Below are 17,944 nucleotides of genomic sequence, written 5' to 3' on the forward strand. Positions count from 1 at the left end.
ATAAACTGACTAAACGTTTTTGTCATGGATCCTTGCATACAATATTATGCGCTCCATGGAAATGGCATAGCAAAAGCTAAATCAAATGACATTCAAAATACAACATATAACTTTCCTATTTTCCGAACCATGATTCCGGTGTTGTATGTTGGGTCAATCTATGCGCTCTAGGCGTTTTCAATCGTTTCACAAATTTTACTTTAACGCTATTACGCTTCTCAGTGCAAAACGTAAAACCCTTTTTTTTCCTGAAAAAATTTGGTTGGAACTTGTAACTTATCAGAATTGACAACTATAGGACATTATTTAACCTCTCAACAACGTGTTTATTAGTTACGATAGAAATGGGCACAAAATGTTCGCAATCAACAAACTGTGAATTATAATGAGAAATGTGAATTTTATGTTCAAATTACTATGCCATCACAAACTAAATAGGATTATACACATGGAATGTACACAGGACGTTAAAAACAATATTCGTTTCCGTCCATTCATTGTCATGAAAAAGCACTTCATATTTTTACACAAACTGAATGCAAGGTTTACTTACAAAGTAGTTTCTGCTTCAATCACAACTAAACTTTCTCTGAAAGCAACCACAACCATATTTTCCTGTAGTTCTTTCTGTGATTTGCGCATGAAAACGGCCTGAAGGCCATCCCAAACTGTATCATAAAGCAGTTTTGGTGCTTTGGAGTAGATGAGGGGATTTAGAGAGCTGTTGATGGGAAGCAGGATAATTGCTGACACAGCGTATATCACTGGAGGCATAGGGAACTCCACTGAAGTTTACAAATGCCATGATGGAAATTGGAACCCAGCACAGAAAATCAGTAATTATCAATCGGTAGATTTTCTTTTGCATTTCTACTGAAAAAAAAAAATGCAATAATGCTATCAAATGTCTGCAAATATCGATGTTTTTACCTTTGTTTTGTGTTGCTACCCTTCCATCTCTTGGTCTTTTATTCACTTGCCTGGCACTGGCAGTTGACTTCTTACCCATCCAAAAATACGCAATTGCCACAAATATGAAGGCCAGGAAGTTAAGAGTAATAATGGCGATTGAATATCCCCACGCCTTGTCATTTGTTGTTACATACAGTTTGCTGATGCAAACACTGCTGCTGCTGTAATATCTACACATAAACAATTAAATGCCTAAAAAAATAAAAATTTTGGGCCAATGAAAACAAACCCCAAATATCCAGAAATATCAAATAGCTCAGTGTAATTGTAATCTTCAAGAATATCCAAAAAATCAATCCAGAAATTAGCATATTTCACTCGCATGAGGGCAGTGCTGAGTACTTGCGAATCGTTGCTTGTAAAGTTGTGTTGGAAAGCAACAAATCGATCCATGAAGTTATTCATGCCTACATAAATAACGCTATTGCCATTCGAAGCTGATTTGATAACCAATGTCTACGACAATATCTTACTAGAAAAGTCGACTGCAACATTGTCAAAAAACGGGTTCTCATTCATCCAAGCTTTGGGCTCGAACAAATGTTGAAGTTGAGTTGTGAGTGGAATAAAAGCAATTGTAAACGAGAATACCCAGGAGAGAATAATGGAAAGGATGACTGTTTTCAATTCCGGTTTCAAGAATGCATCGAGTGGCTGAAACAAAAGAGAACATTGACCTATTTTCATTAAAAGCAATAAGTTTGCAAGCTCGGTGTTTATTTCAAATGGAGTGGTAGGGAATGCAGTTGTCAGTTCGAATCACATCGGACTGAAAATTGTTTCCTCTTTCGTTACTCTGTATACAACTGTTTCACTCACGTTTTTCACAGCATACAGTCGAAATATGGTCAACAGAACCATTGTAAACACCGATGTTTCGCTTGAAAGTAAAACCAAGATACCCATTACGGTGCAACTTCCGCTTGATCTCCAAAAAAGGTCATTAGCACAATAATTTCCAGAGTATCTGAGACCGGCGACCCCCAGCATAATCAGATAAACTCCCATGAGTAGATCTGAAACGGATAGATTGAAAACGAGAAGATGGTTTGTGCGAAATGCAGCAGATTGTGATTCTGTCGTCGCCAACGCTTTGCTTTCCATCACCATGACAACCTCAAAACAAATCAGTGAAATACTTAAACTTGTTCTTATTGTGCAACGAAGACAAAACAAACTTGGAATAATTACCAAATTTCCGACAATGGCGAGCATCCCCATTATCCACACAATGGCTCGTAGAAATGAGTTTGCAATCAACTCGTATCGTGATGAAAATATGTTTTCGTCAGACATTTTTGTTTTTGTTGGACACTCGTCTGTCCAGTCGGAGCAGTCGCCGACTCCATTGAATTTCTGCATGGATTAAACTTTAAAGTTAAGTTGGCAATATAATTTCCGACTTCTTTGCAATTGTTGCGAAAAAAACAATAATTGGTTGATAAACTGGTGCTAAACCTTTTGCGGTGTGCTTGTCCGGTAATGTGTAAGAAACATGATTTGTGCAGTGGGGTCGCACTCAAACTAGTGTTGTTTGATATTCGTCCTTTCAACATTGGGCGCTTCCAAAAGTTTCATTCATATTGTCATTTTATTTAATGATTAAAGTATCCCCCTAAGCCGTTCGGCTTCGAACTTTTGGCTTGACGTTGACCCGTTAATGCAGGGTGAACTGAGTGGATAAAAGGTCGTTCTTAATCGCTACTGATACTTCAGACACACCCGCCTCTTTTGGCCGAATTTGGGATTTTTACTAATTTCCGTGACAACAGTAACATGCACGTAGTCAAAACCTGTTTGCAACAGGACACAAAATTTTAAATATTATTAACATATGTTTACCTTCTCCTTCTTAACAAACAATGGATCTTTGTTTTCGCAATAAAACCTTTCGTCCTTTGTGCAGTTTATTTCGTCACTTTGATCATCGCAATTAATTGTGAGGTCACAAACATCCGATTGGTTAATAGAAATCTGAAAATCACAAAAATCTGTAGAATACTGAAACCGTCTTTGTGGTTAACACCAAACAATACTGAACAACAGACACCGATACCTTTGCCTTTTATACATAAAATACAGCATTGAAGAGGTAAACATGAAGTCTTGCAATTAGGTCTGTTTAAATTTTTTAAACAATTGTTGAGAAAAATAATTTTACTTTGGTTCCGTGTAATGCTGGACAGTAGAATCTTGTTTCCTTTGTGCACAATTCTTCTGGATATTCGTCACTTTTATCCTTGCAATCGATAAAACCGTCGCAGATTTTCGACGTAGGAATATTGAGAAGTCCGTCTTTTGTGTCGCAGCTTTTCCGAAGTTTGCAAAGTTGGGGATCTTCATCGTGGTCGAAGAATCCTGTGTGATGAATGGAGATCCAACCACCGCAATCACGACTTCCGTCGCACAACTGTTCGTTTTCGAACGACATCCATCCCCCATCCTACGTAAAACACATATACTGGAAGGAATATTTTTGTTACTATTTTAAACGAATATTCCTATAGCTCTAAAAGAGTAAAAGACGATCCGTACCGGTATAATTACAGAAATATTAATTTCGCCTGTTGGCATCTTCAGTTTCTGTCTAAAACAGAATAGCAATAAAAAATTAAAAAACACAAAAAAAAGTAGCCAAACGCAAAAAAAGGTGTAGGGAGCATGGGCCGTGACGTGGAACTGCGAAAAGGCGATAACGCACACAGAATACAAAAACAGTGACGGAAATGAGGACAAAAACATGGGAGAGTGCAAAGATAGTCATTTTATACGGGATAAAATCATTGGCTGAATGTTTATTGACGCCCTGAGGTCGTTTAGCCATTTTTCTTTACAAATATCTAAAATAACCATGGGAGGTTCTTGGACAAAAATTACCGTAAAACAATGTGCAATGCCTGGTTTGTTTTCAAAAAAGATGGGGTGTTTATTTAGGTAGTGTTTTGCCAGCGCCATCCTGTCCCCTTTGGCATCTTTAAAACAACCTACTCGCCATGTGGAACGGTGTGAATTCCACCTCGTGCAAAAACGATTTTTTATTTGTCCAACAAATTGTTCTTTACATGTTGTGCAGGTTGCCACGTAAATTCCGTATTTCTTGCAAGTAAGTTTTTGTCGGAGTGGTTTGGTGGAAATGGATGGTGATACAGGTGGCAGAGTGGACCATTGACTCAAAATTCTTTCGGCCGCCGCATAATGCGCATTTACCGCAAGGCCGAGAATACCCATCAACCTCCGTGTTTCGAAGTGCAAGGGCACGGTGGTTTGTCAAAATGGCGCCAAATGGTGGAAGCTGCATGTTTAAGAGTTCTTTCCTTTGTGGAGAGTTTTTTCCTTTGTGGAGAGCCCCGAAAGTGGACTCACTGTTGTGGTTTTTAATTTTTTATTGCTATTCTGTTTAAGACAGAAACTGAAGATGCCAACAGGCGAAATTAATATTTCTGTAATAATTAAAGACCTTATACTGGTATTGTCTTTTACTCCTTTGGTGTTCTAGGAATATTATCTTGATTTGTAAAGACAAATCCGCCGGTCACCGACTTGCAAAGGCTGATTCCTGCGGTCAATTTCTGACGTTTTTCTCTAATTTAAACGAATTCTTTTGTTGATTATTGTAAGGCTCGTCTGGAATTCGTGGCTGTTACATTGAATAGCAGTTGTGTTGTAGCCTGGTAAGCTAATTTGCGATGCAACCGTAATTAATGTAACATATTCCCACTTACGTAACACTCCCACCACCCCTGTGCGCCGCTGGTTGTTGTTAAGCTGTCGTTCTTTACTTCCTCATCAACACTAAAAATATTCAATTGTTTGTAATTAAAAACTCACGTTTTGTTTAGTAATGATTTCAGAAACACAAGGCAACTTTTATTTAATAATTGTTGCGTCCCAAAGCGAAATGGATATTTTCAAACTGCCGTGAAACGAATCCATTTTACTTGCGATGTTTCATCGAAATGGAAAAAACGGCTTTACACAACAACACAAGAGCAACTAATGTTCATGTCGTTTATCATTTAATTTTATGATTTTAGTGTTCATTAACAGTTTTTGGGTTTACACTTTCATTGGTATAATATCCTCTACGTAAATTACAGGCGGTTAAAACATGCGAAAAACTAAAATTATGTAAATGGAAATGTTTTTGTGGCAGTGAGCTGGAAACAACCCATATGATTATGTTTCATACCGAACTGTTCCAGGATGTCGTCGGCGTTAAATTGTGCAACGTTATACAGTGTCCAGATATGTTGTTATTTTAAACTTTTTGTACATTGATTGCACAATGGAATATCAACTTGCTCATGGTTATATAACTTTTTCGGTTGAATCGATTTATTTATTTGCTCCCACAGTGAGGACAGACAGCTTTTGAATCACTTACTAATGAAATTTGCCACAATTTTTGGTTTTCCCAGATTGACAAAAACATTCGTCACTTTTATCAGGACAGTCGATGACGTCATCACAAACACTTGACTGTGGGATGATCATAGGGTCATTTGTACATTGGAAACATAAACGATGATTAAACGTCTGAGAGCTTCGAATGTCTCTGTAAATGACACATGTGAATTTTGTCTTATCTTGAACGGTATTTTAAACCAACCACAACTGTTTTTAAATACCTAACGTCTTCATTTTCAAAGGTGTAACATAAGTCAGATTTGTCATCGCAATCGGCAATGTCGTCCCATAAAAACATTTGCGGAAGATTGCAATTCCTGCCATTCCGAACACATTTAAACCCATGTCCATTATTCCAGTGTTGAAAAGCTGGACAGTCATTGCAAGGATCGCCATCACAAACAGTCGAACGTTTCCAACAAGCTGAATTCGGACACTGAAAGTGGGAGGCGCAAAGGTACTCACATGGTAAATTCCCCTCACAATGAACAAGTCCGTCGCAGATTTCATCTTTCGTTTTGTCACAGGAAATATTTGATCGATTCTTCGTGTTATAACAGACTCCATAATTGTCGAAACAATTACAAGGTTGTTTGGGACTACACACAAATAACGGATAATATGTTTAAAATGTCTGCTTTTAAATATAGTTACCCAAAATACGCTTTGCTGTCATCTATGCCTTGCTCAGAAGCTTTCCCTTTACAACTACATTCATCACTCATATCAGGGCAATCTATGACGTCATCACAAACACTTGACCTTGAGATAATCATGGTGTCATTTAGGCATTGGAAACAAAGCCTCTCGTTCAAGGATGAAAAGTTACGAATATCTCTGCAATAGTAAATTTGTTTCGTTGATTTTTATTAAAAACTAAAAGGAATTAATGTTGTTCCGTTGAAATATCTTCAACGTTGATTTTAACAACCATTTCGTTTGCAATAGAAACACAACTGAATGGCTATATATTGCAAGTCTCGATGTTTCCAAAGAACCAAAGAATTCGGTTGGCAATCTTTAATAACTATTGCTTCTATTACTAACAAGCCGCTTAAATGGTCAGTTTTACGAAATCCTTGCCCCTATGCTTGGGGTTTAACTCCTAATATTGGCACTCGCGAAGCAGAGCGGTCATGTGCACCTTCAACCCTACTTTACATTTGGTCTCCCAAATTTGTTGTAAGCCGATGCATATAAGCACCCAATGCAATACATTTGATCATAAACACGTTTTTTAAATCAATCGAAGCGGTGGGATTAGTTGCGTCGAGGATAAGGCAAACGTATAAAAGGTCTAGTATAAGGTTACGCAAGTGATGCTATAATTGGTTTGAATCCTTATTCCATTAGGCTGCAGCGACGCTATTTGCATAAACCAAGCTATTGCCTAAAGATTGGCAGAACTCAACATTCATAATAAAGCTTTCATCGAAATTTTATATGCACAGTATAGAGGAGCATTACCGTGACCAAGCTGTTGTAAGATGGTGTAAGTGGTCAGCTTTTACTTCATTTTTGCCAAAACAACAAAAGACTAACGCACCCTTTATAGTTCATAGACTGAGGCACATTTTGTTTTAATTTTGCTAAGCATTTAATCAGATTTGTTACTACGATACAAGACGGTTTGAAAATACCTGACGTCTCCGTTCTCAGAGGTGTAACACAAATCAGATTTATCATCACAATCTGCAATGTCGTCCCATAGAAACATCTGCGGAAGATTGCAATTCCTGCCATTTCGCACACATTTGAATCCATGTCCATTATTCCAGTGTTGGAAAGCTGGACAGTCATTGCAAGGATTGCCATCACAAACAGTCGAACGTTTCCAACAAGCTGAATTCGGACATTGGAAATGGGAGGGGCATCCACCGTCACAAAGCGTTTTTCCAACACATTGGATTATTCCTTTGCAAAACTCCCTCACTCTGAGGGCGCATTCTTTGTTTGATTTGCCGATGTTAAACTTGTTGTCGCAGCTGGAAAAACGTAAAAACACATTTCGTCACAATAATTTGGCGAGAGTAGTGTTTGTAAAAGTTTAAAGATAATTGTTGTCAGATCTGATTATAAGTAAATGTTAGTTTTGGTTAAAAATAAATCATAGGGTTTGAACTCAATACTCCTAGCTATTCAGTCCCCATTGCTCTGCCGACTGATCGATAGAAGAGATTTCGGCAGTTAGAGCTGGTTGGTTGTGATCCAATTTGTTCAGACGACTAAAGCAGTCTCTTTAAACGATTCGATATAGCGGGAAAATATATCAGAGACAAGAAGAGACTATTTTCAAAAAGTTGTGGAAATTCCGGAAGCACGCAAAGTATCTTCCGTAACGCTCAGTGACCAACACAAGAAAACCGAAAAATGTTTAATTTGTGCTGTTGTGAAGTTTGAGGAACTTTCGTTTCATGACAGACGCGGACCGTGATGCTCTAATGTTTTTTTTTACAAAAAAAAAAATTTGAACACATGAGTTTTTGAGACTGTTTTATAAGGCTTTCGTCCATTTTTAGTTAAAGTCAAACCCTGATAAAATCGTTTTTTCTTTCGTCAACACCAATACTTCGAATGTAGATATGGGCCTTCACCTCATGTACGGACTGGTGAGGTTTTTGGGGTAAGTGGAAAAGTTGGCCCGTTTCTCATCACTTCTGTCCCTGCAATTGGTGCGGCGATGACCTTTACAAAACCACTTAGCAGGCACACTCCTCCCATTATCACAAGTGAACACTGCATAAAAGACATGAACGTAAATCTATATAACAAATACATTGAATTAATTTAGAGGTTACGATGTGTAACAAAATACTTACTTTCATCAAGTTTATACTGCGCTGAAGTGAGTGTGATGATGGAGGCCAGGACTCCAACCTTTAACCAATACCTGATAAAACACACAGCGAGTTTATGTCTAGTAATTTGTGGGCTTGTTGCTCAAAAACTTAGAGGAAATATTCAGTATTTCTCGAAAGCTCAAGAAAAGCTTCATATTTTTTGATGACACTTATAGTGAAAGTGTTTTATTGGCACCACACTGGTTCTACCAGATATACTTCAAACCACATTTAGTTTCCTCCAGCCGATCCTTAGGGTTTCCATCGCTTCCAAAGGCCCAGGAAATATTGTAAGCCACTGTTTAAACCAGCTGTCAGATTGTGGCATGGCATTTGTTCGACAATAACGGACCACAACTTCGTTCCACAATGCGACTGGCAAAGCGTGCAATTAAAATGCAATTAATGAGACCTACTTTATAAACCCTAACCCAAACCATGAAAAGACGTTGCAAGTCAATAACAACATTCATTAGTTAAAAATTTCCGCGCTTAGTTCGACGCCGGAAGAAATTTATGATCAATATTATCCCACGCGAAACATATGTCTATATATTGTTTTTAAGACAAAAATGTTGATATTTTTTAACATGGAGTGAATTTGAATAGCTCACAAACCTTGCTCCCATATTTAGTCTGTCGGATTCCGCCCTGGCGCGTCTTTGATCAACCAACGACTTCTACAACCCAAAGTGCATTGAGTTGTGCAACTTAAAGTTTAACAAAATCCTCGCAAAATAACCAGCTTCTATTTTAATGCAACGTTTCTGTTGTCCTTAGGTTTACCTTCGCAATAAACATCGCCAGTGATTAAATATAGACAGCCATTGTTACGCAAATAATGTGGATATTCTTCTTTTGCCATTGTTACCGAGGTAGATGTCCAGTCTATATTTATGTAACCTTTCTATTTTTTTTAGGTTTACCTTAGCACTGTTCTAAACCTCGCTAGCTATTAATTATAGATGCCTAGTCTTTATTTAAACTTGCATTTCGCCGCGACAGTTTTGACATATTCCGTAAGTACCGACACATAACATTTTGTGTTTTGTGGTTATTGTTATTGTGCGTAGTTAAATAAATTGCTTCCAATGTCAACGGACATATGTTAGCTCAACGCACGCTGCTAAAACTATCCAAAATATTTGACGGCAATCGGATCCAATATTTGTTGACCATCATAATGCTTGGACAATACCCTGGCATTATAAAACGCCGTTGTGTCGATCGAGTGCATATAAGTAGGCTACATTAAAAAAAACTAACCATTACTATGTCGTTGACACGGAATTTCTCATAATAATACATTTCGTACGACGTTATGTTGAAAATAGGAATATCTTCACGTATACAGTGCTGTAATATTGGCATATTGAGACGCACGCATCAAATATCGACTCAAATTAGACATTTAAGTCAAATGAAGAAAACTATCCACAGGAATTGGTGGTAGAATCGCGCGGATTTAATAGTAGGTGAATCTTGTGTTGACTTCTTTTCTTTAAATGATGCAGCGTAAAGTTGAGAAATTCATGCAAAATAATCTTGCTTAATCTTGCTTGGTCCCCGCTCTGTTTTCTCGCAGATATTTATTTGAACTCTCGGTCATCCTCTCCAACAGCGTGCCAACTGACTTCCCGCTCAGCATTGAAATATTTGCATAATGTCATCATTGGTCGCAAGTTGATTGACAGCTTCGTGCCCGACGCTTAAAGTGGTGACGCGTTGCATTTAGTTACGCGGGGCCTGGAAAATCAAAATTTAAATATAGTTTCGTAATAGTGAACTTAAATATTCGTCATGTGTTTTCTACAATTAACTTAAATGTGTTTTTTTACAATTATATATTTCAAGTACTTACCTTTGTTCCCATCCAGGTAAAACAGTTTTTTTATTTTATATTCTTTCAGCATTAATGCAACTAGAGCAAGTGGCGGACATGCTTGAAAATGAGAGAAACGTTTATTAGTATAATTGCACATGTTATATGACGTATGGTGTTTTATTAATTTTCAATCGTTAATTTTTTTGGGGTCCCGAAACTCCCTTTCAACATCATTAGAAAGTTGAATTGATATGATGGTCATAGTCCTCTTTTAAGGTATAAGCCATGAGGGAGTCTCGGGACTCAGCAAAACCATTCGGTCCGCAGCGTCATTACAAATTGTAGAAACTATACGACCCAGCGATTTCTTATGTGTTATGGTAGAAAACAACGAGATAATCTAAATACGATCCACTAAATGCGCAAGGTTATACCTTATTTAAATTGTTACTGAAGCTGCCAGGCATATTTATTGCTGAATACTGCCCTTCTGGCAAACTTTATTTTATTTACGTTTCTCAACGTTTCGGCTGTTATGCAACAGCCTTCATCAGGAGGTAAGAATGTAAGTTTAGCAAAGTGGACACATTTGAGGCACATAAACAAAAAAACGCTACAAAAGAAAAGAAGAAGTGAAAAAACGATAAGAAAGGGCGAACACACCTGCACTGTATACTTATCATTAACCACACGGGTTATCAAAGTTTTTGGAGTGCGCTATGTTTATCGGCATAATTCTCTAGCAAGTGTCTGTACACCGGTGGAAACAGAGTTTGCCTTTTGTCATTGAGTGATGACGCATGCGTATTAATGTTCAATGACTCTAAAAACATCCTCTTATACCTATCGGTCTCGCGTTCCAAAATAATCGTTCTTGTGAAGTCCACCCATGTCCTGTTTCGGTGGCATGTTGTGAAAGAGCCGTTTTAACTACCAGAGTATTTAAGAATATTTGTTCCAAAACTTAAAACACACACTAAAATATTATACCGAGAAAGTAAAAGTACTACATGAATAGGTAAACTTTTGATTTATTTTACGTCGAGGGATATGGCTGTAAATAAGAAAGTGCCTTAAAATAAGAAAGAAACTTAAATAAGACTCTTTCTTGCAGTGCATTTCAACCTTCAATACGGTGTACTTCACAAATGTGCATATAGAGCGTTGCAAAATTCCAAAGCTCATAAAAGACCACGGCAGTTTTAATTACATTGAGAAAAGTGATCAAGCTTCGAAGACAAGGCTTAAGAAGCATTAGGTGGATGTGGCCAAACACGAGATAGATACAATGCTTTCACAACATGTAGCGAAAATGGGGTCGAAGTTGACTTGAAACCTAATAGTTTTTGCTGGTACAAAAAATTCTTCCACGGAGCAAATTTTGTTTATTTCAAAACTCCAACGTTTCCCCAGTGTTTTGTAATCGCTGATATTGGAGCGCTTGTGTTTTGTCGGTAGCCTGCGCCGAAGCGGATTTATGCCTTTTTCCTGCCTCTTTCTCTCGAGTTTAGCATACGTACCATGTCGCACAAAATTGTAACAAACAATTGTTTATTCTTTTTCTGGAGGAATAAGGATTCAAAGGTAGCGTTTCTTCCTCATCAGCATGAATTCAAAAGCGACATGATTTAAAGAACAAAGAAATGAATTTATGATCCTGCATGTTACGCTCGTATGGTTTCTCTCCAGTTTGATACGCTTGTGTTTTAAATGAGTATGCAATATAAGATGTGATTAATGTGTTCACGCATTGAGACCGAGTAAGCCAAGCAGACGTAAAATTCAAACACCGATTATAAAACGGTTTATAAACACAAAGGCCGTCCGGCATACACTTTTGCCGATAATTTTTAAGTATATCTCAATCTTTTCGTTTTAGCAAGCAGTCTAATACCATCATACTTGCAGTTTATTTAGAGCATCTCAGAAAAGAGACCAAAACCGCACGAGCGCAGCAGTTTTTAAAAGGCGATTAATACATGTTTGTGTACACAGTTTATGTCACGTTCAACGGGGTCGCCACTTTAACTCAGTGGGTCTGCGGTGCTACGGAAAATTGAACGTTAACTAACCATCCGCCTTACCCTGTCCGCCGTACGCCAACTACCGATTAAAATCAGTGGACCTTGCTGACAAACCACCACCAACATATTCTACGGTTTGCTGGCGAAAGAGGTGTTCTTCAAGCCCTTGGTTACGTTTGCCCACCTCTGGTGTAGATAACTGATAAACATTAATAATATGAGTCATATTTGCATTGTTTCATTTAAATTTCAAACGGAAATAAGCATAACAAAATATTACCGTCCCTTGGGACCTTGCAGAGATAGGTTCTAGCCCACGGCCATAAAGGAAAATCAAAAACGTGGTTATTAGTAGTTATGAATAAACATATCAGGGTTGTTGTACGAATGTCACATTAAATCATGGAAATCCATCAAAATTCGGATCACGCGATGTTAAAAAATATTCAGTTTATCCGAAGCAATCAGTTATAATATGCACAAATTAGGCTGGGAAAAACGCACCGCTACTTTTTATACAAACTCCTTGTCAAGTGACTCACCAATTTTATTACAAACTGCATATGTGAATCTTCGGCCAAAATTGTTTCCCTATCTAGTATTCCAAAGATTGAACGACAGCAAACTTTAGTTTGGTTATGTGACTTCCTTGGTACAATTATTTGACAAATCAAGTTCTAAACAGACCCATTGCTGCACAAAGTAAAGTGTTTGGCATTCGTTTTTAAAGGATATCCATGATTGCTGGTGTGACAAAAAATGTGCGCCAGAATAAAATCATAATGTTTTGATCACAAACTTCTAATCCTTAGGGCCTATATAGTCAGTGTTTTTCAACTAAACGATAGTAGGCCTCGAACTTTGTCAGTATAAAAAGATGCAGTCAAGCACAGTGGATTAAATCTAATAAGGTTTTATGAAATAAATGCGGTGCACGTCCGACAGCAAAACTGTCAAGATTGTTTTAAACATTAATGTCGACTTGTTGCAAAAAATTAATGGTTTCCAAAGAAGTAGGATCGCCCCACTGCGCAGGCCCTTTATATTTGGCGATCACAGCTCTAATATTCTGATCATAAGGTTCACAGGCTTCGCAGCCAAGGCATTGCAACCAAGCTGGATCAGAACTCACGAACCTGGGCTAAACAGGCCCAACGCTCTACAAACTGAGCTACAGGAGCTCAGTGGCTTCACGGGGTATATTGTGGCCAAGGTACACTGGTGCGCAAGCGCACAACTTGTCAGGCGACCTTCACATGCGTAGAGGATCTCCACCACCGTAATCAAACAACGCAGAAGTAATGCAATGCTTACGCATAGCAAGGCGGGATCGCCCCACTGCGCAGGCCTTTTATATTTGGCGATCACAGCTCTAATATTCTGATCATAAGGTTCACAGGCTTCGTACCCAAGGCATTGCAGCCAAGCTGGATCAGCAACTTTTCCCGACAAGTCGGAGCGAGATCTGAAAAATCAAGCTCCCGGTGAGGTTTGAACTCACGACCCTGGGCTAACCAGGCTCAACGCTCTACCAACTGAGCTACAGGAGCTCAGTGGCTTCACGGGGTATATTGTGGCCAAGGTACACTGGTGCGTTGTAAAGCAGTGTCATATAGGTATTTTCCTAACGTACACTGGCAACGTTTTGGTAACGTCACTAGCAACGTTGTAAAGCAGTGTCATATAGGTATTTTCCTAACGTACACCAGCAACGTTTTATTTACATCACTTGCAACGTTGTAAAGCAGTGACATATAGGTATTTTCCTAATGTACACTGGCAACGTTTTGGTAACGTCACTAGCAACGTTGTAAAGCAGTGACATATAGGTATTTTTCTAACGTACACTGGCAACGTTTTGTTTACGTCACTTGCAACGTTGTAAGGCAGTGACATATAGGTATTTTCCTAACGTACAATGGCAACGTTTTGTTTACGTCACTTGCAACGTTGTAAAGCAGTGTCATATAGGTATTTTCCTAACGTACACCGGCAACGTTTTATTTACATCACTTGCAACGTTGTAAAGCAGTGACATATAGGTATTTTCCTAATGTACACTGGCAACGTTTTGGTAACGTCACTAGCAACGTTGTAAAGCAGTGACATATAGGTATTTTCCTAACGTACACCGGCAACGTTTTATTTACATCACTTGCAACGTTGTAAAGCAGTGACATATAGGTATTTTCCTAATGTACACTGGCAACGTTTTGGTAACGTCACTAGCAACGTTGTAAAGCAGTGACATATAGGTATTTTCCTAACGTACACTGGCAACGTTTTGTTTACGTCACTTGCAACGTTGTAAAGCAGTGTCATATAGGTATTTTCCTAACGTACAATGGCAACGTTTTGTTTACGTCACTTGCAACGTTGTAAAGCAGTGTCATATAGGTATTTTCCTAACGTACAATGGCAACGTTTTGTTTACGTCACTTGCAACGTTGTAAAGCAGTGTCATATAGGTATTTTCCTAACGTACAATGGCAACGTTTTGTATACGTCACTTGCAACGTTGTAAAGCAGTTTCATATAGGTATTTTCCTAACGTACACTGGCAACGTTTTGTTTACGTCACTTGCAACGTTGTGAGGCAGTGACATATAGGTATATTCCTAACGTACACTGGCAACGTTTTGTTTACGTCACTTGCAACGTTGTGAGGCAGTGACATATACGTATTTTCCTAACGTACACTGGCAACGTTTTGTTTACGTCACTAGCAACGTTGTAAAGCAGTGTCATATAGGTATTTTCCTAACGTACACTGGCAACGTTTTGTTTACGTCACTTGCAACGTTGTGAGGCAGTGACATATACGTATTTTCCTAACGTACACTGGCAACGTTTTGTTTACGTCACTTGCAACGTTGTGAGGCAGTGACATATACGTATTTTCCTAACGTACACTGGCAACGTTTTGTTTACGTCACTTGCAACGTTGTGAGGCAGTGACATATACGTATATTCCTAACGTACACTGCCAACGTTTTGTTTACGTCACTTGCAACGTTGTGAGGCAGTGACATATACGTATTTTCCTAACGTACACTGGCAACGTTTTGTTTACGTCACTAGCAACGTTGTAAAGCAGTGTCATATAGGTATTTTCCTAACGTACACTGGCAACGTTTTGTTTACGTCACTTGCAACGTTGTGAGGCAGTGACATATACGTATTTTCCTAACGTACACTGCCAACGTTTTGTTTACGTCACTAGCAACGTTGTAAAGCAGTGTCATATAGGTATTTTCCTAACGTACACTGGCAACGTTTTGTTTACGTCACTTGCAACGTTGTAAAGCAGCGACATATAGGTATTTTCCTAACGTACAATAGCAACGTTTTGTTTACGTCACTTGCAACGTTGTAAAGCAGTGACATATAGGTTTTTTTCCAACGTACACAGACAACGTTTGAATTACGTTATTTGTTACGTAATTTTTTGGTAAAAAAATGGTATTTACCAACGTTCCGTGGCAAAGTTGCCATTGCGTTATAATTTACGCATCCACAACGTAGAAATAAAGTTTTTCAAAACGTTGCTTTCCAACGTTAACTTGAAAACTGTTTTGCAACATTTACTTTGATAAAATCTAAGTGTGACACGTGTTTACGACCTTGCTGCGACGTTGCAAATGTCGAAACTACGTTGTGTGTTAGCTGGGAATGGACCCGGGCACACTGCGACAAAATAACTGTTGAAGGAACATGTCAATAAGGAAACAAACTCTTGAAGGGTGTGTGAGGTTACTCTGCTTGTCGAAGCTGTGTGGTTTGATCCAAATAAAAAGTAGTACGACCATTTGGAACCAAAATCTATTATTTTTCAATATACTGATGCTAGTACGGTGAAGGCTAACAACGAAATAAACACGTTTGTCAGACAACTACGAGAAAATAACTCCAAGTAGCCGAGCATCTGTTCCTGATTTGTTTCTTCTGGTGTTCCTCACATACCGTTGCATAGTTTCAGTTACATTTTGTTGTGATTATATTTTAATCTTGAAATGAGTCACATCTCCCACATGTAGGATTGTGGTGAGCTTGAGAAATATCATATTGGAAATTATAACAATGCGATGATTCTTCCAGTTCTATCACGCGGATCTTTTAAAAATATCGCACGGACTTATTCAAAAAAGCTATCCAACTGCATCACGAGAACGGTATTTAAGATTTTCTTGTAGATTCGTGCTTTTTAACTTTGGCACTATGGTATCCTCAAAGTAGTTAAATTATTAAAACAAATAACTCGGCTTAAAAAAAAAAATTTAGAATCACACACTCCGCACATAAATGTTAAGTTCGGCATGATTTTATCTACGCAACATTTATGTTGTAATGTCATAATTTAACAACACAGCAGCGACCTCATTAGTCGGGATGTGTCAAACTGCAGTGAAGACCTAAATGTTGAACAGGAAGAAAGGTTTCGAGCTGTCATCTATCCAGCACCACAAATCATCCTTGAACATAGATGAAAGCTCTATGGTATTGACTTTTTTCTTATAATTGAAAAGCAACTTTACCGTGTTGTCCTCACAAAGGTTTCTTGATGATTGGAAAGAATGTGAATGATCACTGATATCATACATGTTTGGAAGGTTGGAACGTAAACTTCTGATGTTAACAACCTTTCATAACCGTAACTTTTTGTTGTGATATAAGTTACCAATCCCACGGTTTGATAAAAATAGATTTTTTAGGCAATCCGCGTAGTGAGCAAGAATTTTCACATTGCCAAGTAGGTAATCAACAACATATATTCATTAATTTACATCTCTTGAAAATAGGTTACGTACCAAACTCTGCAATTTTTTGGAACCCTGTTAAAGTTAAGTAAAAATAGTTTTGTCGACCAACGTCTCCTGGGTAATTTAATGTTATTGCTGAGAGTTAAAATGTTTTGGACGAATGGGGTTGGATATTTAGATTCGATTGTAAAAGATTATTTGCTATGCCGTGGTATAAATGGCACACAAAAAAAACATTTGAGAGCGAATTGAAACAAGACAAGGGTTTACAAGCTGATAAAACCCTTCAACATCTTCAAGGATTTATCATGCAAGGGACACGATATTTATGGGTTGTTAAATTACCGGAAGTATTTGCATAAAAAGATATCTTTAGTAACATAAAACCTTCAATTGGAAAATGATAAGAAAAACCTTTTCAACATGCATCTAATAACTGATTTGACACAACGACGTCTTTGCCAGGATGCTGACCAGACGTAGGCAAGAAAATGGCCAAGGAAATGTCAGTTATAATTGTCAGCGTTAAAAAACACAGAATTCCGAATACACCAATAATCATGTAGTAGGATGAGGACAATTTTCACGTTATTCCTGCTCCAGTACATTTAAAGTATATGCATACATGCATTTGTTTGACACGACGTTTTATTATTCCAGAAAGATCGCCGTCATATAGTTTAGATGGTTTCTATGTCATGATGATGGAAATATTTGAATGCTGAGCAGGAAATCAATGACACGCTGTTAAAGAGGAACACTGAGTGTTGAAATAAAAACCTGCGGGATGCAAGGTAAGATCTTCCCCAACGTTGAAATTGCACACTGCCCAAATTCTTCAACTTTTTACGATGCATTTTTCGAAACAGAAGAAGTCAACACAGTTATTTTACAACATCCACTTTTAATCCGCGCCACCACAAAACAATTTGCCTAACCTGTGAATATTTTGTAATAACTTTTACAATATTATCTGCTATTTTAACTTTTAAACCGAAATTGTCGCAGGGTGGTGAAAGGATTTTATTTCGTCAAAACGAGGAAATTTGATGGTGAGTTGACCACAGAAATCCCCACGCATAATTATCATTGCTTTTCTTTTTAAATTAGTTGGAA

At 38.0% G+C, this 17,944-nt stretch overlaps 2 protein-coding genes and 2 pseudogenes across 2 annotated transcripts in view; 1 reads left to right on the plus strand and 3 right to left on the minus strand.

Moving 5' to 3' along the window:
- LOC145895730 (uncharacterized) overlaps positions 1-17,944 on the plus strand; it is a 66,149-nt gene that overhangs the window by 21,147 nt on the left and 27,058 nt on the right. The window lies entirely within an intron of this gene.
- Positions 550-3,403, minus strand: LOC145894571 (G-protein coupled receptor GRL101-like; annotated as a pseudogene).
- Positions 3,733-4,270, minus strand: LOC145894572 (uncharacterized; annotated as a pseudogene).
- On the minus strand, positions 5,356-8,848 carry LOC145894575 (uncharacterized). The gene is made up of 7 exons (XM_082983196.1): positions 8,838-8,848; positions 8,199-8,269; positions 7,974-8,115; positions 7,020-7,364; positions 6,034-6,216; positions 5,585-5,978; positions 5,356-5,508 (listed from the first exon to the last, which is right to left on the minus strand). The coding sequence occupies exons 1-7, from the start codon at positions 8,846-8,848 to the stop codon at positions 5,356-5,358; spliced, it is 1,299 nt and encodes a 432-aa protein (XP_082839322.1).

The sequence above is a fragment of the Ascidia mentula genome, chromosome 3, assembly GCF_947561715.1.
Source record: "Ascidia mentula chromosome 3, kaAscMent1.1, whole genome shotgun sequence".
Lineage (NCBI taxonomy): Eukaryota > Metazoa > Chordata > Ascidiacea > Phlebobranchia > Ascidiidae > Ascidia > Ascidia mentula.

What these genes read in the sequence shown, in the direction of transcription:
- LOC145894575 (XM_082983196.1), bottom strand. An exon ending in GCAGTATAAACTTGATGAAA is followed by an intron (nt 8,116 to 8,198) that starts GTAAGTATTTTG and finishes TCTTTTATGCAG; the next exon opens with TGTTCACTTGTGATAATGGG. An exon ending in TTAGGTATTTAAAAACAGTT is followed by an intron (nt 5,509 to 5,584) that starts GTGGTTGGTTTA and finishes CGAAGCTCTCAG; the next exon opens with ACGTTTAATCATCGTTTATG.